The sequence below is a fragment of the Parasteatoda tepidariorum genome, chromosome 8 (assembly GCF_982258835.1).
Source record: "Parasteatoda tepidariorum strain Cologne lab strain chromosome 8, Ptep-v5.0, whole genome shotgun sequence".
NCBI classification, from domain to species: Eukaryota; Metazoa; Arthropoda; class Arachnida; order Araneae; family Theridiidae; genus Parasteatoda; species Parasteatoda tepidariorum.
In genome coordinates, this window is record NC_141762.1 from 26068236 (window position 1) to 26095931 (window position 27696).

The window sequence follows — 27696 nt, forward strand, 5'->3', positions numbered from 1 at the left end:
CTTATCGCGCCTCCCAGGTCACTAGTCCGTGAAACGTAATCGCTCCTGTTACATTTGATTGCCTTGGCAGTGTTTATTTTGTATATGACTTGTCATTTATTTTTATAGTTGGTAAGATGCAGTATAGATGGCAGCACTACTAGAATTCAATGACAGCTCCCCCGATGTCATATTTGATAGCAAAATGCTGCAGCATACAATTGGAAATTGTGATTCTATCAAAACATGTACACTATTATAAAGAAATATTTTTTCTTTCCTTAAAAGCAGTATTATTATCTGATTTTAGAAAAGAACTAAGCTATGAAATATTTTTTGACAGTTTAAAAAAGGGGGCAGCGATGACAGATGGAAGAGTAGCATATGCTCCATGTGACTAAGGCCCCGCCTAGTCGATGGTGTGCTTGTATATGATTGGTTGTTGGATCCTAACACATGCAAACATAATAACGTGGTTTATATACTTTAGACAGGTCACGAGAAATTTCTGAATTTTCTTATGGTTTTAATGTATATTTTATGTTATCATTCTCTTAGAATAATGTTTTAAATTCAAAAATCTCTGACCTAAAGTCTCACCTATAGTTTAATCGAATTTTTTTTAGTAGGATGGGCCATTGATCCAGGTATTTGCGGTAAATAACAATTTTCGTCACGCTGCACATACCTTTTGTGTTCACAAGCATTCTGTTCTGAGCCGCTGATTATTATCCGAGAAGGTAAAATAAACTGATTTGATCTGATCGTCTGCTTTACTTTATTATAAAGGTGTAGCTGCGTATCATATTTGTAAACAGTATTCGATTACTCAAACCTTAGCGTTTAAAAGGAACCAACGTCAATCACGGTTACCACGTGGTTCTTTGTATTCTGCCTTCTCTCGATGCGTGTGTTTTGATGTCATCCCGCCATCTTGAGATCGTTATTTTACAATGTGCTGTTAAATATCCTTAACTCATGGAATTTTTAGTGATCTGTAGATGCGAAAGGCCGTATTAATGTGCTTGGGACGTATTGGAAAGCGATGAGCCTTTCAACTCTACTGGAAGCCGCAAAATATGTAGAATACCAAGCTGAAGCTCAAGCACGTGGTATGTATTAAATAGCTTATAATTTAGTTATTTTGCAATCTATTGTAAAACATATGGTGTTTATTAAAAGTTTACATTATAGGGTGTGGTATTAAGCTGAACGATTTCACTTAAACATGCAGCATTAATGTGAAAGACGCTGCTAAGTTCCTTGCTGTCTTATTGATTTGTTTGCAAATATTGTTTTCCTCTTATTTGTAATTTATAACCACAATTCTAATAGTGTTTATTGATTTGACTTTAACTTTGCTTAAAAAGTTCAATTTTGTTATACTGACTAAAAATTGCCTCTATAATTACTACTCTTATTTCGATATCATTTCGTTCTTTGTCAGGCTTGCAGTGTTCAATTGGTTTAAAATAAGGAAAAAGATCAGTTATAGGTAAAAGAAATCTATTTCTTTTTATGATTTTTTTATTTTATTTGATTTTCAATTTTGATACTAAGTATAGATACCACTTTTGTGATTTTGACCTTCGAGTTATCGTTGTCCCTATCTTTTTCACAACTATTTCATTTGTTGTTTGTTATTCCTTGTAATTTTCTCTGTCAGTTTTCCGATTTGATAAGTGTAGTTTTTATTGTTAGTTGCAAATTAACATTTTTAAACTATATTTTTTTGAATTTATTGTTATAAATGTTTATTGTTCTGCCTATCTTAACACTGATAGAACTTGGATCGATGTTCTGTTATTAAAAAACAGAGTTCTTTTTTCCATAATTTGTTTAACTTTATTTTTGCAAATCGACAATATATAATCAAATCTTAGCAATTTCCTATTTTGCTTTATTATTATGCCAGATTGCAATTGTTAACATGTATTGTAAAAAAAATTGTCTTAGACATTTGGGTTTAGTTTGCAATTATTTTATGATTTTACTATGAAAATAATTCAATCTTTTGTTTTGATTATTAAATTTAGTTTACTTCCTTTAGTATTTATTTTAGTAGTAAGAAGTACTGAAATGTTTTTTTTAATTTTTTTTATTTTGTATTTCTAAATTTTATAGTTAGTATTTAAAAAAGGTTATAAATTGATCACCATAGCAAAGGGCACTGTAAGTACTTTTAGTGAATTATCTATATTGTACTAATATGATTTTATATATTTGCTTTCACTTTTTTTTATTGCATAAAAAGTATTTAAATGAAATTAAAGTAATTGTTATGTTTTTCAGCTGATTTATAGCAATGCATATTAGGTTTTTTTTTTTTTTTTTTAATAATGTGATTAGTTTATTGTAAACTTAGGTTTTTCTCATATATTTGTTTACTAATTAAAATGTCTTTTTAAAAATTTTTGTAACTGCTTATTTTGTTAAGTTGGATTGGATGCTCTCTAGGGATTGAATTTGTTCTGATTAAAAAAATATTTGTCTAACAAGCTATTTATATGTGTTGTATAAATATTTGAACTTATTCCCTCTTTTTTTTAAAAAAGGAATATTGAAATTGAAGTAAGAGAAGCTAAAAGGTTTAAAATAAAATAGCTGTAATTAAGGTTTTTCTATAAAATGAAATTTTTCGATAAATAATTATAACTTCAGTACGTAAATTGAGCAGACTTAGATAATTTTTCATAAGAGAGATGCACAACGGGGGGATTTGTTTGAATGTGTGCTTAATTTTGGTATACCAGTGTTTTCATCATAGAAAAAAAATGGGTGAGAATTTCTCACCCTTTCTCAAAAATAGGGTGAGATTTCAGAAAGTTAAGTGAGATTTCTAAAAACTAAAAAAACACAAATAGACTTGAAAAAAAATCATTTCTCTTATTATAATACATTTTAAGTCTTCTATTTTTAAAGCATTGAATATTCTTGCTGCATCATCATAGAAGATTTTGCCTTTACTAGGTATTTGTCCATCTTACATTAGTGCATAAAAAATTTGAATGTCTTACATGAAAAAACCTTACCTACGGTAAACACGTGGTTGCAGAGAAATGTGTTCTGAAAGGGGTTCCGTGGTTCGGTTGTGTTCTGTTGTTCGAAAAGGTTCTGAACAATACTGGTAAATAGGGAAGCTAGATAACGGAGCAAATATTGAAAATAATGAAAGATCCAGGAAGAAAAGTGAAACGGATTTTATTCTAAACAGCGTAATTCGAAGCTTCTTCCAAAATGAGAAAAATTCTCGAATTTTGAAATTGATTTATAGAATGCGCGAATTTCTCGCAGTAATCATTTTTTAATGCGAGAAAAGAAAACAATATGCGAGATTTTCGCGTTCTCGCTCTGTAGTGAAAACACTGTATAATTTCATATTTTGATGCTATAGTACATATGGGACAACAGATTAAAAATGTTTTTTAGTATTTTATTTTAATAACTCATGCGAATTAGTGAAACTTTTACGAAATTACTATTTTTTAGGTTCCAAATGAACTAAAAATGGTGTATTGTAGTGAATGTGTATTATATGTCTAATGACATAGTGTATTTTGTTTCATGTATTGAAATATTTAAATTATTTCTAATTTTTATATTAAAATGTATATTGTATAGAAATGTTTACATAATTCCCATTTGATTCGGAACTTTCTAATTGGATCAATAGTTGATCATAAAGAGAAAAACATCTTTTAGATAATCATACACTTAAAAAAGTCTTAAAATTTTTTTTAAACTATGATTTGTCCAATATAAATTAGTTGCATATTAAGGTACCTCGTGATTGAATCAAGTTAGCATGTCTTATATACCAGTGAATTGATGTTTAATTTTCGTAGTGTTAGTTACGCCACAATACTCCCCCACCAGAATTTTATCAGGGATAGAATTCGATGAACGGATACCACTAGTTGCTGTACTTGTGAAAGTTCGGGAGAGCTGGTTTTAAGGTCACTGAGTTTTTGAGTGCTGAATGGGAGAGGTGTATTAACTAGTCGTAGTCGCTCCTGTGTTGCCATTAGCAGTCAAGTGTATGCAGGCAGCCGTTGTGTTTCATCGAGACGAGACTGAGTAGCAACAGCGTGAGGAGGTGGATAATGTCGCAGTCACATGTAGCAAGTCAACTGTTCAATGTGGACCATCCAACGAAGTAGGCGCTACTGTCAAGATTTTTGCGAAGTAGGCGTTATTGCGTGTTCAAATCACGTCCGGAGGTCACCAATGTGGGGGCGGAGTTATCGACCATGCCAACCGTCATCTATCAAAAGGTACCTCGTGATTGAATCAAGTTAGCATATCTTATATACCAGTGAATTGATGTTTAATTTTCGTAATGGTAGTTACGCCACAATGCTATTATTTGGCATTTAAATTATAAGTATGTAAAATGTCACAAAGCTTTTAAAATCTTATTTCGAAAGTTTGCACTTATGTACCAACTTGTTCATATCATGATTCATTTTTTTTTACCGAATTGTGGTTAAACCACTTCAAAATACATGTTCTTCATGGGACTTTGGCTAAAACACTATAATTTATATTTTTCATAGAATTATGACGAAAGCTATTCAAGGTACATATTTTTTAAAGAATTGCAAATATGGACTTTGCTTTCTTTGGAAACTTTTATTTTCAAAACTTCTTAGTCTTGTAGCATTGTCATACAGTTAGTTTTATTAAGTTTTTCAACATTTTTACAGAGGATAGAGCGTTTGCCTTCCAGTGCGGCGAACTGGGTTCGAATCCCAGTCGATACGAATTCCGCATCCGGCACGGTGCATACGTGAAATATCCTCAGTGATAGATGGATCATGGGTTAGAGTCTTCTTGAGGTTTTCGTGTTCTTTTTCTCCATGTAATGCAAATGCGGGTAAGCTCCATCAAAAAGTCCTCAATGCAGGCAAATTTCTCCCAATACTCGATCCAGGAGTTCCCTTGTCTTCTAGATTGGGTTCAAAATTACAAGGCTGCAGAGTTGAACATTAGTAGTCGTAAACCCATAAAATTGGGTCGGCTGTTCAACGACGGTTACAAAATAAAATATAAAAATATATAGCTTCTTTTGTAAAATTTTTCTTCCTCTGTTTCATGTTTTATAGGAGAAGAACCTCACGATTACTATACATTTTCTAAACTCTGTGCTGCACGAAAAGATGGTGTTTATCCTACTCCCGTTGAGCACATATCTCCAAAAAAGCCCCCAAGCTTACCGAATTCTACCCATTCACCTGAAGAGAGTAAAGAGAAAAGACGATCTAGTTCATCTTCCTCCGGGTTGACAAAGGATACTTCATCTCACCAGGAGCATTCTGGGTAAGTTTCAATTATACTTTTAAAATGCTTACAATATACCCTTTTTATTCTTTTAAAATTATTTTCTTTAAGCATTTTCAAGTTTTCCCGAATCTCTTGCTTGTTCAGAGTTTTCTATGCCAATTGCTTATTTAAGAATACCAAAATACCCAGTAAAAATTTAAATAGAATCAAATATATTTTTTATAATTCTGAACATCTCTGAAAAGCAACAACCACACTTTAAGAATGCAAAGGCAGATGTATGAACAGAAAGGCCTGATGTTTCACTGAACTTTTGGGTACCTTTTCTAAATTTTTCGTAATGCTGTGTACCACTAATTAAAAAATGAATGTATTTTTTACTATAAAAAAACTGCACAAAAGTTAAAAATCACAAGTGGCTGTTGACACCACTAATTATTAACTGTTAACTCTGCAAAAAGTAGCCAATAGTAATCGTAAGAAATTATACGTAATCGTAAATTTTCATGGCTTGCTTTGTTTTTAAATAAAATATTTTGAAATTTTCGTTTGTTGCAAGATATTTTGCCTAAGAACGCATGCCCCTGCTTAACTGTTTCCGTACCCCTGGGGGTATGCATACCACACTTCTGGAAACACTGTCGTATGGAAAAAAAAAGGGATTTTGAACAGATCAACCAGGACTCAATTTAGGTTCATTAACAGACCCCTTAAATAAATTGTTAAAATGGACCCTTCACAAAATAGCTCAATATAAAAATGGACCCTTCACAAAAGATCAGAAAAACTGATCCTTCAGAGATAATTTCATTCCAAAATATGTCCCTTTTCAAAAATTTTCTTTTTGTGTCACTGCTTGTTTTTTTCCAAATTGACAAAGTTATGAGTAGATTCTTTACTATTTTGCAAAATCTTTCATATAAAAAACATAATGAAGAACTCTTACCAACTCTTTTTGTCAAATCTGTTAGGAAACTGTAATTAAATTTTCTTGCCTGGATTTGTAGCTTTCCTTTTTTGCAACTTTTTAAAATTCTTAATTGATTTAAGGAATTATACTAGTATAATAGTTATATTTTATGCAACATAAATATTTTTTTCTGAAATATTTGTTCTTCAAAACATGCAAAAGTTTCGGTCCAATACATTTGTATACTTAAAGCTTATAGTTAAATATGACCTTAATACAATGGTTCCAACAGTTTAAGTTACAGATCTGCTTATTCTGAGACTTTTGAGCATTGTCTCAACTGGCTATAATCTTAAGACTTCTGACCATCAATTTATTTTGTCAGTGTTAATTAAATTTTACACACTGTTCATACTCTTTCCTTCAAATCAGCAAATTTTTTGTTTAAAAGGAATTTATGATTAAACAATAAATTCAATATTTTTTTTAATGTGAAAATTTTTTCATAAACTCACCTTTTCCCCTCTCAAAAAAATGTATGAAACGTCTTATACAAATGATTTCTCTTGTAAGAGTGATATCTTGATTTTTGTCAAAATAGCTATTTTGAGAAATATTACAATTGTATCTTTTTTGGGGCCAACGTTTCTTATTGATAGTTTTTCTAGGTTTGTTGAAGTTTTAGTAAATGATACATAGCTCATTTCTTGGTCAGGGTGGCCACGCACCTGGAAAACCTGGAATCATCAGGGAAGAAAAGTTGGAATTTTATTCTTAATTTGAATTATTTTACCATCCATTATATCCGCTTTATTTAGACTGAAATTTATCGTCAAACAGTTGAAAAATCATCAACTTAGTAATACTTTGCTTGTATTAAATATTCTTTCCATTATTACCCTGCTAAACAAGAATACCATAAGAAACTCTCCCATGTTGCTAAATGAATGGCGAAATCGTTGACCTCTTTGGTGATTAGGAAAGGCAATAATTGTAATAAAAGTGGAAGAAGGGTTTAGGATCTTTGCTCCGTAGGCTGAATTCATTTACTGTTAAAGTTTGTTCCAATGCTTTGGGGGTATTATTTTCTTTCAACAAAATGTTTTAGTGTTTTTAACTTTCCAAAATATAATTGGTTATAGTTTAATAATAGATTTTATCTTGTACTCTTTTTCTGTAAGCTTTTATCTTTTCATCCAATGAACTATTTTTCTTGCCAAAATTGTTTTTGCATCAGATACCACTGCTTTTCTTTTTATTACATTTGTTTTTATTTATTTCCATCTCTTATTTTGCTTTTTCTTTATGAAATGAAATATGAATAGAAACCATCTAAATATTCCTTTAGGTTAGTTTACAATAATGTATTTCACTTCATTCACATAATAAAATTTGTTTAACTATGCTGTGCTTTAAGTTATTTATATTATAACTTAAAATTGATCAATGAAGTTTTTATATATGAAGGACGAGGAAAAGAACTGCCTCTCACCCCTTCTTCTGCCGCCATTTCCAACGCCACAATTTTCTCCGCTCCTCCACCATTCCTTTTTAATCAAAAAGAAACAGTCTTCGTTTGTTGCTGAAGCAATAAACTTCATAGCCCAGCCGGGGCTGATGTTTGTGTAAACGGGGCAGGCGGCCCATATTCTTGCTTATGATAACAGGGCAGACTGCTCATATTTTTCAACTTTCATGTTTTTTTATAAATATTTCATTATATATGTAAATTCATTTTATTATTAAATATTTCAATCATATAAAAAACTGTTCATTCCCCTAAAACCACACATTATGTATTTTTTATTTTAATTTTATTTTGTTTATTTATTTGAGATAAGCAACTCAGTTTTTATTTTTTTGAGAAACAACTTTATTTAGAACATTATAAATTAGAGCTTGAAAAATTTATGTATTTAGAGGGAAAAAAATTCCGGACATTCTGTAGTTATTTTTTATTTTTGAGTAAAGAAATTTAAAAAAAATAATAATAATAAAACTTACTTGCTTAGCAAACTACAACAATAACACACAACCTTTTCAATTATTAGGTAAATGGGATACAAATTTTTAGTAGTTATTGGGCCTGTAATTGACAAATGAAACTGGAGAGGGGGTGTAAGAAAAGGATAAAAATTTATTCTGGAATTCACATAAAAAAAAATTTCATCTCTAATGCTACAACCAGGGACATATGCTCTTTCTCTTTTGCTGTTACCTATGCCACCAATTGCAAGTAAAAGGTACATCTGTTAATATCGTCTGCTTTGAAACATCAAATGTAATTGTTACAATTGTAAGAACTGTACAAAAGGATCATTTAATTTTATGCAGGCAATAAATAAAGCTATTATGGTGAATTTTTTTAATGCATGATGCATTTTTTAGTTTTTAACATTCAAAATAACATTTTAACATTTATGATACTTTTTGATGGTTAAAACCACTTTTATCCAATGTCCTGGTTATAATTAGTATTCACAAGTTAGACTCAACAACTGTATTTCCAAGTCTTAGTTTTCCAATATTCACTACCATCATGGTATTAATTATAATAGGTAATTAATATGTGTGATTACTATGATTGTGATTATTGGTCATATTTCTCTAAAAGATTCAAAAGGGACTGAAAAATTATGAGAAGGACTAAGTTCATAGTTATTTGTTGATTTTTCTTTTATTTCTTTAAGGATTTAATCCTATTGGATCAGTGGTGGCCTACTGAAATCAGAAATTATATTGTTTAATTCTAAAAAAAAAATTCAAAGCTAAAATTTTTCAAAAAAATTTCCGGTAGAAATTAATGATCAGTATTTTATTCAAGACAAAAAATTTTAATTCAAATGATTTGTCTCCTCTTTAATTTCCCAACTCTTAGCTTGTTTAATGTTACTAGAGTGCATAACTGCCAGATCTACTGGATTTTCTAGTAGACTGCTGAATTTTGCCAGTTTCTCTTTGTCAACTAGTTAAATTAAAATTTTCCTGGTTTTTGTACATTTTAGAAAATTCCCTAAAATTGATTAATTTTCCTAAAAAATAAAATCCCTATTGAAATAGAATTTTTGTACTGATTATTGCTTGAATATTTAAGTATTACTATACATAATGAAGCGAACCTCAATTGTAGAAATAAGTTCAAAACTTTTTTTTTTTTCTAAAATGTTCAGTTTGTTTTTATTGAAAACTCTTTTTAAATTAATTTTAAAAAAAATTATCTTTGAGTTAAATGCCTATTAATGTTCAAAATTATGAGTAAGCATAATACCTAATATTTCAAGTATGTTTAATGTCAATCATAACTGGAAATCTTGCAGTTTTCGTATTTTTGATTAGTATAAAAATCCTTAAAATTACCTAAAATATTTAATACCTTATACAACAATTAGCATGAAATTTATATTTCGTAAAATCTACTGGATTTTTTCCTATCCATGTTGGCAGCTATGAGAGTGGATTTTGAGTTTAGTAGAATTTTCTCTTATAATAAACTATAAATTATATCTAGTTTTATTTAATAACTTTCATGTTTTGGTTTTTATTATTTCAGCACTGGAACAAGAGAAGTTCATAACAAACTAGAAAAGAACAGGTAATATGCCTTTTTTATTTTAAATTTAAGCTATATTTATTTAATATTTTAACTAAGCTTCTGTGGCTAGGTATTTTGTATTGTATTTATTTTTTTTCTTCCAAATCTATCCTTTTATTAAGATGTTTAAATTAAAGGGTATGCATTCATGTCTTAAAATAGTAATTTTTTAGCACTTGATTGAGCACATGCCAAGGTTCACAAAGGCCTAGGTTTTTAAGAAGAAACCAAAATTTGCTGGGGGAGGGGGTCTGTGGAACTGCTCTTCCCTCCAGGAGTCCCATAATTCTTCTAGTTTCAAGACACTCTCTGCCCCTGTAGATATATCTTTGTTCTATTGAACTGCAAGACTTCTCATACTTGAGAGAGCAAATGATGGACGTAATTTTTTTTTTTTAAAAAAAAGTGTTTTGATGGGTAAAATAAGTTGACAATAAAATTTACCAATGTTTTGGCCCATAGATAAGTCTACCTAGATAAGTTTATAAATTAGCCTAGTATAATTATGGTGAGAAATTATAAGCCTAAAAAGGATACTAGCTGCTAGAAAGCAAAATTAGTGAATTTCTTATAATGATTGAAAATGAAAATTTCAGTGTGAGAGCTGCTGCCAGAGCTGTTGACATACCTTACTTAACTTTATACTTTCCCTTAATGAAGTTAAAAAGTCCAGCAAAAGTAACCCACGTGGGAACTCTCTTATATTTCAGCCGAACATGAGAATGAGTTGACTGATTGCCTAAAATGTATGGCATGATACAAAGATTTTTGAAAATTTAAAGTGTTAATCTTTCTCTTGATCTTGATGTCTTATTTGTTAATTACCATTATATAATTATTTTTAAACAGCCCCTTTACAACAAAAACTGGTGATCAGTAATTACCCCAGAGGTGATCAGGAATTACCCCAGAAATGATCAAGACCAGGGGTAATTTCTGATCACTAAAAATTTAAAATCTTTTTAAATTCTAATTAGGTTTTCAAACAAAAGAAGGTGGCATAGGACTCATCTCATATAGCCTCAAACTTCCAGTAAATATTAAAATTCTATTTTGATTAGTTTTCTCACAAAATAGATGTTTGCATTTTTTGATCAGGAATTACCCCAGGTCACCCTACCTTTATTTCCCCCCTTTTATTTAATATTTTAATAAGCACGAGTATGTATTATTTACATTATTCAGGATTTTTCTAATCCTGGCTATAAATGTCCTATTGTGTGTTTCAATAAATTTATTTACTCTAATTAGCACTGAAACAAATCAAAATTAAATTTTTAAAGTATTTAATAACCTAAGTTTTCTTTTATTTACTTCTTACGATATATTTAGTATGACTTTCAATTTTGGTGTTTTTTTTTTATAACTAAATAAATGTGGCTTAAATAAAATGAGTTACTGATATAGATATCAGTGTAGCTACCTGTTTCATGTTTTAAAAAAAGTTTTATTGGTAGGAGCAGTTGTATATTAGCGATTGTATACTAGCTATTTATTTATCTAAAGTTAAATTTTAAATTCTTAATCTATTAAAGTAAAAACATAATTAAAATAAATTTTTTTTTTTTTGCTTTTTAGACGTGCTCATTTGAAAGAATGTTTTGAGGCTCTGAAAAAGCAGCTTCCAAATATGGATGAAAGAAAGACTTCAAATCTGAGTATTTTACGGGGTGCCCTAAGGTTTATTCAGGTACTGAATTTTTCCCATTTGTATATGTATGTTTTTTATACTTTAAAACATGTGTAAAGCATTTCTACACTCTCTCTGCTTTTTGATAATAAAAAAAGGCTCTTGCTTTATTTCCACAGTAGTAGTGATTTATGAAATAGGAAAAAAAGTTCATAAAGTGACTCCTGTACTTCATATTTTATGAAGCTCTCCACCCCTGCTTGTCTTTCACAGCAATGAAGAGGCACGAACCCTTTTTGGTATTTTCAGCTATGGGCTACAAGTCTACTTTAACCCTTTCGCGACGGGAAGCGCAAACACGCACTTATCGCAAAGGCCGTCAGTCTCTCTCGCGAGTGTCTGTCCAGGGTTTTTTGCTGTTAAGCCTAAATCCATGAAATTACCGAAATATCAACGCAATGTTTGATAATGTTCTCTAGAGTATTTAAATGGCATATGCTTTATATATATTTCTATAGATATTATTTACTTAAGTTATTTCTTGTTTAAGTATATATTTTACACATTTTATTTTCATTATGTACTTACCCTTTTATAACTTTTAATGTTATATATCTGAAAACTAAATATATGACTTAAAATCCTTTTTTCGTATGAAAAATTTGAAAACACTAACATTGCACTAAAAACTGGACCGCAAATCGAAATACCCAACGCTGTAGCGAAAAGAAGCAACCTCCCCTGATTACTGTAAACAAATACCATGTGCGAATTGAAAGACTCGTCATAAAACATTTATTTCTCCATTCCTTTCTCCTAAAAACCATGTGTATGTGAGTCACACTACTCTCATTTTGAGTAGAAGGTCAAATCTGCATGTATCTGAAACCATATGGACATACAATGCCATCTCCTGGCAGAAATTTTATTTTTTGAAACGTTCCAGGACACTGGCACAAATGAGTGACGGCCGGGTGTGAATGAGAAAAAGCTCTGGCACACCAGTGTGTTGGCCGGAAAGTGAGTGCTTTTCTTGCTGGCACGTATATGTGACAGTAGGCCAGAAAGGGTTAAATATGCTACTTAAAATTGCTTTAGAGAGTCCAAAAAAAAATGTACAATAAATGTGTGCAGAGCAGACTAGCAATTTCACACTCCAATTTAAAAACATTGTCGTCAACTTTAGAATATCTTGACATAGTATAAAAGCCAAAAAGCAGTTCATAAACTAATATTATATAAACTATTTTATAAATAAAACGATAGGCAAAAAAAAATGAACACACATTATAAAAAGAAGTTAGTTGACTTTTTTATGATGCAGTTACTTAGTTCGAGCTTTTTTTTCCACACCCTGTGTTGCACTACAAGATTTTTTTATGCTTTATAAAACAAATATAAGGACATAATTATAAAAAACTCTCTGAAAGTTTAAATAGCTCTGTTAAATCATATTAAAGCATATAATAAGGAATGTTTATCAAGACAGAATTTCATTATATACAAGTTTGGTGAAATAAATCTTTATGAAAAACTTACTGTAGTTAAATATATTATTTTATTTATATTATTTTGCATGTGAAGGGCAAAATGAATAACATATAGGTTAACAACCCAACCATATTGTGAGGTCTTTTAAACTGTAGGAGAAACTTTTTATGGCAAATTCTTCTTCACTTATATAAGTAATTTCAAACTTTTTCAATGGGGCAGCAATCTGGTAAAGATCTTTGCCTTCTTTAAAACAGATTTCTATCTTGACCTATCTGATGCCCTTGTTTTTCAGTTATTGATTTTAAGTATTTGAAGATCTTGTTTGAAGTAATCAATATATCGGAATTTTGGTCTTCCTCTGGCTTGTACACTATTTAATCACAAAATTTTGAACCAATAAGCTTTAAATGTCAATTTTAACTTTAAATATGGGGAGCTGCTTCCAATGACAAACTCGCTTTAAAAGTTATTCAATCTGCTGTTAAGGATTGCAATTATAACAATTTTTTCTGTATTTATAAGATATTGCAGGCAATAGCAAATTCACAGCAGGGATTTTTTTTTCCAAAAATCTCTGTCTTAGCTAAAAATTAAAGCTACACTTGTTAGCTACACAATATTAAAGCTGCAGTTATTTTACCGTTTCTTATTTTTATTGTTCAAATAAAAGTTCAATGCATAGGAAATTTTTTGTGTTTCTAAACTACAGTTTTTTTTAATGAAGTTTATAAGTTATAAAGATAACTTGAAAATGGGTCTAAATGATGTCCTTTGCCAATTGTGAATGCTTTTTTTTCTTCTGCAAGCCATTAGTTTGTTCCATGCAACATGCTGAAAAGTAATCAGAATTTTTAAAATTAAAGATTAAGAAAACATTTATCCTCTTATTTTTTTTAGCCTTGTTATATTTTTGAAGTTAAGGAAATAAATGACAATTTTTTGAAAATTATATGCGAAGCTATGTTTATTTATGCTATTTACAAAATAGGGACTCTGTAGTAGTTCCATAAATTTTTTACTTGGAAGATGTATCTAAATTTATTTTTATATTTAAATTTCTAATTTATGGTTAGCACAACTTATTAATTTTTTCTGTTTTTGAAACTGAAGTGGAGAATCACTTCTTAGGACACTTTAAAAAAGCAAAAGAAACATATTTAGTTTCCAATATATTTTTTTTCTAAATTTTAAGTGCTGTTGAGAAAAATTTATTTTTTGTTTGAAGGAGGGTGAGCTTAACAAAAATAAATACGTTCAAGGAAGAGAGAGAGGAATTTTTTCTAATCAATATTTCTTAAAAATTCCACTATGTAAATATTGGATTTTTTTTACATATATATATATATATTTACTTCACCTGTTTATTGGAATTATATTTTCTGTATTTGTAATCAATTAAACTAAGAGTATGATTGTTTGCAGTGGTTTCATTGGTTTAATAATTAAAGAAAGCTTAAAAAACTCATAAAAATTCGGTTTTATCTTATTTGTATATTGTTTTTATAGACTCTCAAACGCAAGGAGCGGGAATATGAGCACGATATGGAAAGATTGGCACGGGAAAAAATAGCATTCCAACAAAGATTATCGACATTGAAGAAAGAGTTGGCATCGCATTTGGATCACATTGATGTGAATAACTATCCTATTCCAGAGGATGATAATGAAACCACTACAACTGCATCTGGTGAATTTTTCCTATATTTAATTGTGATTTGTGATTGAAAAATAACATTCTAATTTTTTAACAACACTTCACTGAAACATTTAATAATTTTTCATAACCATTGACAAATTAATTGGCATTCTTGTCCTCATAGTTCCAAAGCAATTACTAACAAACAATAACAAAGCACAAAAAAAATTAATCTTTAACTTAAAAATATAAAGTAAATATTTAAGCAGTCAAGATCTATGTGTAACAGAAAAGTCCATTTTGATGAATATTCAATTTAAAATTAGTTATGACTTAATTTGTACCATAGCAAAATTATTGTGAGTGTATAAGAGAAAATAAAGAAATTAAATGATATGTTGAACAAGAAAAGATGAATCAGAAACAATTAATGATAAAAACAATGAGTGACAAAAACTACTTACTACTGATAATGTGTGATCGACATATTATTTGTACAGTCAAGATTTTGGTTCTTCTCCCCCCCCCCCAAAAAAAAAAAAAATTAAAATAAATACCTTTAAACATCCAAACAAAAAGGATCAAACAATGAAAGTTTCAACCAGGGCTCTGCTTTTGCGATTTTGTGCAAGTAATTTCTGTTATTGCAAAAAACTTTTTCAAGGAGTTTTTAAATTGTAAATAGATACAAGATTATGCTCAACACTGTAAAATTATAATTAAAAAATTTAATTTTCAAAAATAAACAGTAATTGCTGCTGCTAAATTAGAGATGCAACATGCAAATATTTGGTATTTAGCCTATACCGTTAAACACAGAATATTCATTTCGGACGAATAAAGGAAGAGGCATCTGCCGAAGACAAAACTTAGTTCGTTAATGCCTGTCTTTCTCCTCCCCCCCCCCGGGAAGGGTTTATTCGATTAAAAAAACAATAGTGAAAATAAACAAATTTGTGAAGGGTCCGATTAAAAGATAAATTTTTTTGTGAAAGGTCCGTTAACGAACCCAAATTTCTTCTAAGCAGACCCCTGTTGATGTATATTAAATTTTATATTTTGATGCTTTTAAGAGTTTATTAATAAGTTTTTTGTAAGGCAATGTTATTATCAACCTATTATTGTAATTACATATAGAGTTTGTTACTTTGAAAATTTGGGATATTTAAGACAATGTTTTCTCTTGGGGAGTTTCTGGTTAATGTAAGCTCTTTTTAATTTACTATACGAGTCCCTTGCTTTTATTTTAAATAGAATGTGGTGCCCTAAGTGATTTTGATGACAGTGAACCTCAAGAGGCTCCTCCTATGCCCTCTGCTGTGACCTCAGATTACACAAGTTCATCCTCATCGTCAACTACAAGTACCGTTCTTGTTGGACCTCATACAACCTCAGCTTCTTCTGCTACACCTTTGGGTAAATTCCCCGACCCAACACTATATTTGCATGCTTATACAATTTATTTATAGTGCATGCATGTAGTATATGTGTGCAAAATGTATTTGCTCATGGTTTTGAACCTTTATAAAGTCCATTTAAAAAAGATAAAATATGCACGCTAATATTTCAAAATTTTTTTTTTTAATGAGAAAAAATCTCCCAATATAGTAAAAAAATAATATAAAATTGAATTCATAAATATTAATTTAGTAAGATAGTATAATTTATCCTGAATTTTGTTATATTTCACAAACTCAGAAATGTATTCAGTATAAAACTGTATGTGAGTAGAATTTGTTCAAAAGTTCTTGATTGGATTACTTCAAAGGCTCCAGATAGAATTCATTTTTATCTAATTACTCATTTAAGCCCTCTCTGAAATTGTGTTCATTTAGATTTTATCCTGTTCACAATGCTTTAAATTGAAAACGCATCTAAGTATATGAAAGGTGAAAGCTTGTTGCATGTACACTACGTTTTTATGAGCTTGAATTTAAAATTACATTGGTATAAGTGTACTTAAACCTATGTGGGTATCGCATCATTGATTTTTAAACGTTATTTTCAAATGCATAGATCTCGAGCTGTATTGAATTTTTATAAAAAATGATAAAATGCCCAAATCATGTTTATTTATTGATGATGGGGTTATGAATAGGTTTCATTGATTTGATACCTTTCTAGTTATGCTGTTTAGTTTATTATCTATTTGATTCATGTTGCAAAGCATGCATCAAATTTCTCCTGAAAGTTCTGTTAAAACTTTTAACAAACTTTTTTCTCCATATAAAGATTGTTAAAAATTTGTTGTGTTTTTGTGAAGTAAGTATTTGAAGCATCTGAAGTTGTTAATTATGTTGCTGTTTGTATTAAAAAAAATTTATTTAAATTTAAAAGTACTTTTTTAGTTATGTGCTAAAATATCTTATCAGATATTATTTATGTAAAATAAATAATTTTCATTGATTAATTTCCCATTTATTTGTACCGTATTATTACAAATAATTTAATTTTTAGAGTAGATTTTTAAATTAATTTTTTTAATAAAATAAAAGATTTAGATACATTTAAAGGAATGTATCTCTAATTTTAATTGACTTCATTAATTGGTAAATTTTTACGTTATTTACATTGCACTAGAGATGCTCAATAGGTTATTGGCGTTGGTCTAGAAAACATCCCCAAGAATGATCCTAAAACATGCCATCACAATTTTGATCCTTTGCAGAAGGGGTCTTAATTGTGAGGTTACTTCCTCAATTTTGAAACAGATTTGAAGGAGACAGAATTTTCCCCTGTACCTACGGCTCAGCGACCTACCACAGGACTTATAATTCCACAGATTTTACAAGCGTGTATACCGTATGTACTCGGTGGGTCTTTGCGGAGTGGATGATCAAAACCCGAATCAGAGGCTCGTCCAGGCCTGAAAGGAGATATATTATAAATTAGTTGAATATTAACTAGAAATGTCAATTTTATTTAAGGTTTTTTGAATAACAAATTAATAGACAAAAGTTTTGGTTTTAATGCTGGCAAAAGAGAATGGCAAAGTAACCCATACTAAGTCCAAAAATGAGGCTTACAGTTTATTAACAATCTGAAATTGCCTAATTAAGTAAGATGTTAAACAAATATTTGTTTTGGTATTTACTTTCAACCTTTTTCGAGTTTATAAGTTTTTAGAAAATAGATTGATAGAACTAGAATAAAGCTATTCGAAACTAGCTCTTAAACCAAATGCGCATACTTTACAATGTGCTTGCCGATTTCTATTCACAGTGATAATTTTATAAACTTTATAATTGTCTCAACAAGGGTATGAATAATTTTTTAAAAAAAATTAATACGCTTTGTAAGTTTTTATAATAATTAAATATTTTTTTCAATGCTGCATATTTTCAGATTAATAACTAGAGGACGGTATGTATTAATTATACATTCCAAAATTAGTGATAAATTTTTTTTGCATAATATAAATAACCTCTCAGACTTGTATCTTATCTATAGCATATTTCAGTGTTTCCTCCCATACCTTATTTGATATATGTGTTTATTTTATTCTTTTATAGCTTTATCAAAACAAGCTATCTCAGGTGCTCAAATATCAATTCCCCATAAGGAGGTGGCAGCTCCCTCAAGCCTTTATTTGCCAACTTTGGAATCTGCAATGACTGTTGAGAGTAAGGCACCAATGATTTCTACAGTGCCCTCCTCTCTAGCTCAGCTATCTAATGAAAGCCCTGCTCAAACAGCCAGAGTAAGCACTTAAGTTTTCGGAAAGCATTCTCTTTTGTTATTATATAATTCTCTGTTGACAGAAAATAAAACAGGACTTGAGGAAAAACATGTTGGACAAATGCGATCTGGATCCTATTTTAAAGGCTGCACAAAGCTTTCAGAAAAAAAATGCAAGCTTAGTCTTAAATCCAAGGATTTATAAAATTAAGATGATAGGTAGTTGAAATTTGTGGTTAAAAGTTTTTTTTCTTTTTAGAAACTTTTGACAAAACTACATAAAGTATATTTTTTCAGGAATAACTTTTTTGAGAGCAATCTTAACCAGGGTGGCCACCCACCTGGAAAACCTGGAATTATCAGGGAATTTTAAAGAAAAGCTGGAAATTTTTTCTTTGATAATTTTTTTAAATTTCACTAATTTAAATTATTTACTAATTTTCTTAATTTAAATTATTTCATCCATTGTACCCACTTTTTTTAGACGGAAATGTACCTCCAAATAGTTGAAATATCATCAACTTAGCGATACTTTGCTTGCATCAAAATTTGTTTCTTTACAGCTCTTTTAAACTAGAATGCCACATAAAATTTTCCCACGGTTGCTACACGAATGTAGAAACCTTTGACCGCTATGGGACTGTGCAATTTAGGAAAGATTGTGGTGGATGTGGAAGAAGAGATTAGGATATTAGCTTCTGTTTTTAAATTCTGTCATTGGGCTGAATCCATTTATGACTCAATTTTGTTCTGATGCTTTCTTGGTAATTTTTTTCCATTTTGAAAATTTTTTTGAATTTTTGACTTTATAAAATTCTCCAAAAATTAGTTGGTTATAATTTAATAATAATAGATTTAATATTGCACTCTTTTTCTGAAAGCTTTTGTATTCCCTTTCGAAAAAATCTGTGAATTATTTTTTCTCAGCAAACCAACCAATCACAAATTTTTTTACAATCGCTAACAGCAATGTTTGTCGACAAATTGTTGCATTAATGCTAATTTTTTTCTGTTTCATTTTAACCTTTTATAACATATTTTAATTTTAAAAAAAGAGGTTTTTTTAAAAACTAGCTATATATTAATGTTTAATTTTACTCTTTTGTTGGTCAATTTATGATTTTTAATTCAAAATTTTGTACAAAAACATTAAAAAATAAATAAAAAAATCTTGCCAAATTGTCAAAATAAATTATTTTTTTCAAGATGATATGTTAAAAAAATAACATTTTAAATAAAATATTTTATAATATAAACACTTTTCTTGTACACATCCTACACTTTATAAGAAAAAAGAGACAAAAACCTGGAAATTTTAAGAATTTTATCTGGAAAACCTGGAAAAATCAGGGAAATTTGAAATCTGATTTGAGTGGCCACCCTGTAACATATCTCAAGGACTTTTTTGGAAAAGTTGTGGAAGTCTATTTCCTGAGTCGTACCCATTTGTTTTGATTAGGATCTATTTGAAAACTAGTCCTGTTTTGTTAGTTGAATTTTCTTATGCAAATCTGCTAAAAGAAACATTTATACTCGTGTATCAGCAGAGTTGCGATCTAATGATTCCTATTTTTAAATTATCTTCAAATTTTTCCTTTTTTTTTTTTTAAAGTTTAAATTATATAATGAATAAAAATTGATAGCTTAGTATGCAATCGTTTAAAATTTAAAGAATTTGATAATTCGAAGAAGAAAAAAACAAATGAAATACATGATCGTCAAGAAAGTAAATTAACATTTTAAAATTAGTTATGGTATAGAGAATATTTGTATGTAATATTATTTTGTTGCCTTTTTATGGAAGCCGTTCAGAATTTCATTAATAATATTTTCGATGAGAATCAGTGCTTCTCAGTGGCCAAAATTTCTACTTTCTGTTTACATTTGGGGTTTTTATTTACACCTTTTTTAGATAAACACGCAGTCACCCACTGGGAAGCAGGATTATCGAATATGTCATACTGCCCCCTTTTATGTCAGGGTTACATTGAGATTTGCATTCACGTGATTTAAAGGTCACACATCTAGATTCATAGTCATACAATTTTTTAAAAAATTGTGCATCGACTTTATGTTGGTAATATTCTAAGAACATATGTTTCTTACATACGCTTTTTTTCTTACTCAAATTTCTGGTATTTTTTCATTTATTTAATATGTTCTGCTCATAATTCTATTTTAAGTTTTTTAGTTTTTTACCAAACACATCCCTGAGTATTGTTGCATTAAATATTAACAAAAGTGTATGATATTTTCCTTAAAAGATTTTATTATAAATATATTTGATTTTTTTTAAATTAGGTATTTTCTACTGGAAATTTACATGCAATGGCTGGAATCTTTGCAACTCCTCATGGCATGCAAGTTATTTCTCAACCCTCTGGCATAAAAGTGATCACTGCACCAAATTCAATAATGGCTTCCACATCATCTGTTCAACACATCTCAGTGAATCACCATCCTCATAATCAAATTCATGTTTTAACTCCCTCCTCTAGTGCATCCTTTGCTTCGTCCATCGGTGCATCGTCGGCAAAGCCATTTTCAGCCGATTCACTAGTCCAGGTAGCCTCGAGTGCTGCAAAAGGCATTTCTAAGCCTCATCTGGTTTCACCTCTCGCTCTGGTTTCACCTCAAGCGATGGTGGGAATCAGCCATGGTACTTCAGGAAAGTCACTGCCAAACAGTACTCACCTGTCGGATCTAATTACGTCCTCTGCTGTGTCCAACCTGTCTCAAAATTCTGTCAAAGGCAACTCTGTCTTGTCTGGAGGCATGGCTATTGCCATGAAGAACAACTTGCCAAGTAACAGTATCACATCTAGTGGCTCCTCACCGTCTGGTATGATAGCGACACTACACATGAGTAAATCTCACCCACAAGTGATACAGTCATCTCTGGCTTCCAGTATCATTACACAAGGAGGTAAACACATTTTTAAAATTTCACTTGTTTTAAGTACAGTGTTTTACAGGGGTCAAAAGTAGCACTTAGCTGCTGGTACAGGCCCTCTAAAATTTGTCCTGGGTGTGTAGCGTTTTTTAAAGCCCTTAAAGGTGCTTTTTTCATTGGGTGTTTTTGAAAAGAGCTTAATTTACCCTTTTTCAAAATGAGATTTTTTTCTTTACTATGTTTATTTTTCCTTCGAATTATGCAAAAAGACGAAGTTCACATTGTTCTATTCAACGTTTTCACAATTAATTCAACCCCAATCTATTTCGACGTATTGTCGGTCCGTAGCGTATGAAAATGCCATTCGTTTTACATGATTCAAAATTTCATGATTTTTAACAATTGTCAAAAACAAAGCCAAAAGTTTTTATTTTTTGACATGACAGTTAAAACAAGATAAAACCGTCAATTCTCAAAAACTTTCCAACTCTGCCTAGTTATAATATTTTTTTGAAGTGCTTAAAAATGTTTTTTGAGTGCTTTAAAAGTGCTTATTTTTTGTTGAATAATTTGGCTAAGCACCTTGTCTAAAATCACAAAAAATGCTCACCGAGACCAGTAATTGATCTAAAGGGTTGTTATGTTTTGGTTTTTTGACTCTATCAGTCTTGTGTGTTGGTTTGTTTTATAGTCACAAATAACATATTTCATCTTAATTGTGAACATTACACTACCTCTGTATTGTAATTTACTTTATTAACTTTTTTAACGAAAAAAAAATTGAGACACATGTAAACAGACTATTGAAAATTAGTAAATAGGGACTAGTTTTAGTTCCTCCCTGTTTACTAAAACTAGTGACTAGAATTTGTTAAATTCTATCCCTGTTTTATGTAAGTGATTTTATTTAATTTAACATGCTATTTTTAATATATTAAGTCTCTTAACAGAATTAATTAGTTGCAGTTTGAAAATTCACCTCAGGCATATTTCGTAATAAGGTAGTTATGTTTTTGCAATTATTTGAGTAATTGTTAGGAAGTTTTTAGTCATGGTTATTTGTTCAAAAATATAATTAATATTTTAATCAACAATTGACTAATAAATACTATAATAGATTGTTCAAAAGGTCTAATTTCCTTTCATATAAAATTCTTTTTTTTATGCATTACCATGGAATGAATAAAGAAAGTGTTTCAAGAAACAAGCACATGTAAGGAGAAATTGGTTACATAGAAATTCCATCTTTCTTTGAAAACAACAAAAAGCTAAGATATAAGCATCAGGAAAATTACAAAAATTTAAAAGAAAAGCATTTTAAAAATTTGTAAAGGAGTTCACCAGGGCTGATTGTGCTCCGGAAAAAATCCTGATTTCCGGATTTTTCGTTAATAGTGATCCGGAAGTTTCCGGAGATCGAAAGTCCAGAAGTTTCAAAAAATCATTGATCACTTAAGTTTCCGGAAATCAAATTTTTAAAGGTGGAACTTAAAAACACAGTTTATTTAATTTGTTTGTAAGGGAGAGCCACAGAGATACTTTATAAGCTTATATTCATGATTAATATTCATTTTTTATCATTAAATAGTTGTTATAATCATAAACTCAAAAAAAAAAAAGACATATTTGTAAATTTTAATTACTTCTCCAGGTCATCATAGGTATGCGTAAATGGTATAGGTATGTGTAAAATTTTAAATATATTTTTAGTAAACTGAGAAATATTGAAGAAGGAAATAAAACCTTGTTTAAATTTTTTTCTAATTTTTCAATTTAAACTGTTTTTTTTTGTTGTTTTTTTTTTTTTCAAACTCAGGAAATTTTCCATAATTTTGACTTGGGCTTACAATCACCCCTGGTTCACTGTATATAAAATATTTTGAACATTGTTTAATGTTCCAATTAAAAATTTAGTTTTAGGGCAGAATTCACTGTAGAAAACTCATTATTTTTAAAATACAGTAGAACGCCAATTATCCGAACTATGTCCGAATTAATTTTTTTTTTTAAAGTTTATAATACTCTTTAACTTATCGACAATTTTTCTAAATTTAAAAGAACAAATTATATCTACTACATCTGAAGACCATATTTAATTTACATCCTTTTTTAGCAGTTTTCTTTTAGTAGCTATACATACATGTATTGTTAAACAGTTAAACCTACATGACCCTTTAGCCCTCTTCAACTGAAAATTAACTTCCAAGAATGCGAGTTTCATTTGGCAGTCTACTATGGTTGGAATGCCAAAGGAGTTTATGAGTAGATAAGTGGTGAATCGGAACTCCACAGATGAAGAGGAATGAATAGGTGATCAAGCTCAAGATAGTGGACCTTCTCACATTGAAGCATGCAATTCATTAGATATTGCAATGAATTGGCTAGAACGTCAAAATGATATTGATCCGGTGCAGTTGATTTATTTAAAAAGAATAAGGGATACGGCTGCTCAAAAAAGAGCATTTTCTTTGAAACAAAAGTCTTTGCTGGATTTCTTTTGCAATGGAAAATAAAGAAAAATGTGGTAAAATCAGTAATTGACAAAAAAAAAGAAGAAAAAAAATTATGAAAAGCTGAAATATGAGAATTCAAAATTTAAAAAAAAGTTTTAAAAAAAAAATAAATTAAAAATATTTAAAAAAAAAACTTTTAAACATGCCAGAGCTATTTTAGATAGTACTGCCAGTCCTAAGCCTAGAAAAAGTGTGAAGGGAAGTTAGTGCTTAAGTAATAATCATTTAAACTCGTTTTTAAGCAACTTTCCAATTATCCGAACTTTTCATTATCCGAACCGCGTTCGGTCCCGAGCAGTTCGGATAATCAGCTCTCTACTGTAGTTCTACTGCTACTTTTAACTGTTTATTTTGCAATGTACAAGAAAAAGTAGTTGTAAAGATCAAATATTGTGAACTATAAATTTGTGACATTTAATTGAAATTGGACATTTATTTCACCTTAAGTGATTTTTCTCCTCTCTTGTAGTCTTTTTTTGTTGTCAGATTTCTTTGAAAACTTCTTTTTACTTTGGCACTAATTGTTTGCAGTTATTACACTCTCAAACTACGTTCAATCCAATCCATTGTAAAATTCCTAACAGTGTTGATCTTAGTTTTTTGTAGTTTTAGTTTTAAAGAAAGGGCTAAGCCTAGCACATTGATTTCAGCATATTTTTTATTTAATTTTAGTATTTTTATACTTATTCGCCTTTACTAAACTAGTTTAAATTTTTTTCCAGCAATTAAAATTTTGTAGTGCGAATTTAGAAACCAAATAACTAAGTTTGTTATTGGCATAATCTCTCAATTGTTCTATTTTGAGTTGATTTTATTGTAACCATGATATGAAGCTGTATTAGCACACAGTTGTTACAATGGCACAATTTTTTAATAATGTTTTGTTGAAATGTTTTTTTTCTTCCCTTCTTTACTTTTTCGAAAAAATAAAATAAAAAATTGCTATGTAGTATGTAATCTAGTTTGAAAAAAAATTATGTTTATTTTTAATCTAATGTCGATGATTTCTTTACATTGAAGTCCTATTTAATATGCTATGTACCAATTGAATTTATATTGTTGAAATTACACTAAAAAGCTAGAAACCAATTAGGATGTCTCCTGTTTTTTAACGAAGACTCCTGTATTTTATGACTATTTCCTTTTTACCAGTATATTCTCAAATTTCTCCGTATTTGTTGAAGAAATTTATTAAAAAATTTTTTTTTTGGTGATAAAATATCCACTGATGGCAAAAATACTTCTCTTATTCCTCAACAGATGGTGCTATTACCAGTACTGCAGTATGTTGAGTGTTAATAGTTTAAGTAATTATAAATAATGACTTAAAAAATCTTCTCTAGATTATGATTTATATACATATTTTTTTACTTCACTAAATGTAAGTGTTTATATTATTTCCAATTTTGACTTTCATAATTATGCATGATGTATTAAAACTTTACTTATAACCTAAATAATGTAGCTAGTAAAATCTTATTTTATTTCTCAAATGTTGGCAGGCATGATATACTCTGTGCCTGTGCTAATGTCTAAAATATGATGGGAACTTCACATTTTAATAACATGTTGGATGCAACTGTGAATTATTTGTGTTCTTATCTTTTGTATATTTTTGTATTACTTGAGCATTCTCAAAATAATAATTTGTTAGGCAATTTTACACCCTATAGCTAGATTTTCAATAGGATAATAAAAAATGGAGATTTTTTAATTGCTAGAAACATACCGTATTTGAAACATTTTTCAATTAAAAAATCATTTAATTTGCAATAATGTCAATTTCTTATGAGAGTCAAATTGACCCTCAGTCATTGTTTTAGGTGAATATGAAATATGACTGCTCTAGTGTTAAAAAAGAGTTAGTTTTTGCTATTTAACTGTTTGAGAAGAGTAAGGTTAATGATAATTAAAGACAGTAAAAAAGAGCTGTTCTCCTTTCTTCTGTTAGACCATATTCACTTTTTAAATACTCATTCCTTAAAATTTTAGTATGTGGTTATTTGCAATCATCAATAAATTAATTTTGTTTTTTAAATTTAGGTTCTCAAGTCAACAACGGAACTCATCATGGGGTGTCAACCGGCATTAAAGCTATAACATCCAATCCTGTACGAAATCTATCTCACATAACTGGAATAGCACATGTTGTTTCACAGTCACCCATAGCTACGCCTGTTGGACAACTAGTTGCTCCGGGCAACCATGTTTCTGCCGTGACACCTCTTGTCGGTTCTGTATCAGTAGTTTCTCATACAGGCGCTGTTCATCAACAGTCTCTGGGTAAAGTGCTTGCTTCTCCTGTGTTGAAATCCGTCAACCAAATCAACCCCATTCCTATTATACAACAGCAGTTTCTCCAGCAAGTACCTGTTGGTTCCAACAACCAGTCAATTGTGAAACCAGTTGTGGTTGTGAGCATGCCTAATGTTGTTCCGAGTGCCAGCATGGCTTCTCTTGGTACATCCACTTCCCTGGTGACAATGAATGAACAAGTTGGTGTCCGTGGTTCAAATGCACAGAAGTGAATCCCGCATCATTTTTGTTAGAATTTGTTGAGATAGTACAAAATTTCTGTCATTCCGGAAATTTTGTTAAATGTTTATAAAACGTTCTAACAGAAATGAATTCCAATTCATTTTTGTTTGAATTATTTTATGTTACAAGACTTAAAACTGTTTGTTTTATAAATGTCAGTAAAGCATATTTAATTTAAATATGCACTTATTTTAAAATTTTAATGTCAGTATTTAATTTTTTTAAAAAACTTATTATTTTTTTTGGTTTCAAGATATAGATATTCACAATTAATTAATTTTATAGTATGCCTAGATTAGTTTAAACTTTTTATGAAAAAAAAACTTCATATTCTTTCAGCTGTTTTAAACACGTTAATAAATTTTAAAAATATTTTTATATTTATTTTAAAAACTCCATTCAAGGAATGTGAACTGTCATTTAAACATTTAAAAGGCTTGTTTTGGGTTTTAAATTATGTCAATTTAACCCTTAAGCTCTCAAGCTGTTTGGTAAAATTGTTGCATGAAAACTTGTTACTCATTCCTAGAACTGAGTAAAAGGAATACTTTTATAGAAAAAAATGGAAAGTTTTTCTATGATCTTTTCAATAGTTGAATAAAACATGAGAAATTCTTTTCCTCATTGATTAATATTGAAACTAATTGTTCACTGATGTTATGGCTTTATATATGTGATCAGGACTAGATAATCTCATGTTAAGAAAAATTCCTCTTTGTTGTCCGATTTTAGTTTTCTGAACCAGGATAATTTCCCTACGTTTTAGATGTTTTAACAAGTTTCTTTCTATGGTTAAAAGTCTTGTGTTCCGCTAACTTAACTATCCAACATTATAAATGTTCTAAGAAATGGAATTTAAACCCATTCAATTAAAGTTTACATTCTGTTGAGAGAATTAAAAATGGAAGTTGATATAAAGGGTTGCTGCTTGTACTCAATATTACTTAAATCTGCTTGTTTTTTTTCTGAGTTGGCCGTTTTTTTCTTACTTAAGATTATTCAGATTTATGCTGCTTGTGATGATTTTGGCAACAGCCAACCAAATTTATTGATAGCATTTATTCTAAGTCAATTAGCAAAAAAAATTTGAATTTCCCTGTTATAACTGATTAAAATGTTAACGTTTTTCAACATGTCAGTGTATTTTAATTAATCAATTAGAACTAAAACTTTGGCCACACTAAGCCTATAAAAAGTTTTCAAACTATTTTATAAAGTGTTATACTTTTATTCAATAAACACTTTGAAAATTTTTTTTATGAGTAAATAAATTAGCAAAAGTAGCTAAAATCTCTCTCAATAATTATTAAACCAAAAATGTTTTGCTTATATACTGATATAAATTGCAGTTGTAGTGGTTGAATACTACTGCACATATTTTTTGTAGTTTTCATTTTTTCTAATAGTGTTAAATTACTTTATAAACTGCATCTTCATGTATTATGCTGAGATATTTCAGGAGATTAAAAAAACAGGGTGTGTACTTTTTAAAAAAAGTGCTTAAAGGTGCTTATTTTTGATTTTCGTTTTTTTAAAAGCCCTTAAAAGTG

The 27696-nt window shown here is 29.6% G+C and overlaps 1 protein-coding gene across 2 annotated transcripts; it reads left to right on the forward strand.

Moving 5' to 3' along the window:
• Window positions 1-406: 406 nt before the first annotated feature.
• Window positions 407-27544, forward strand: LOC107436912 (uncharacterized). 2 transcript variants are annotated; one of them, XM_071180561.2, is made up of 9 exons: window positions 407-1091; window positions 5085-5298; window positions 9723-9764; window positions 11343-11454; window positions 14395-14575; window positions 15779-15940; window positions 18037-18224; window positions 20504-21128; window positions 25652-27544. In XM_071180561.2, the coding sequence occupies exons 1-9, from the start codon at window positions 1025-1027 to the stop codon at window positions 26134-26136; spliced, it is 2076 nt and encodes a 691-aa protein (XP_071036662.1). In that variant the 5' UTR covers window positions 407-1024; the 3' UTR covers window positions 26137-27544. The 2 variants fall into 2 exon arrangements, with proteins under 2 accessions (XP_071036662.1, XP_071036663.1); XM_071180562.2 differs by lacking the exon at window positions 15779-15940 and having other exon boundaries at window positions 429-1091; window positions 25652-26944.
• The last annotated feature ends 152 nt before the right edge of the window (window positions 27545-27696 follow it).

Bases quoted from the DNA above. Each gene is read 5' to 3' on its own strand.
- LOC107436912 (XM_071180561.2), top strand. From the start codon at position 1,025: ATGAGCCTTTCAACTCTACTGGAAGCCGCAAAATATGTAGAATACCAA. The intron at 9,765-11,342 runs GTAATATGCCTT...TTTGCTTTTTAG, and splicing joins AACAAACTAGAAAAGAACAG to ACGTGCTCATTTGAAAGAAT. The intron at 18,225-20,503 runs GTAAGCACTTAA...TTTTTAAATTAG, and splicing joins GCCCTGCTCAAACAGCCAGA to GTATTTTCTACTGGAAATTT.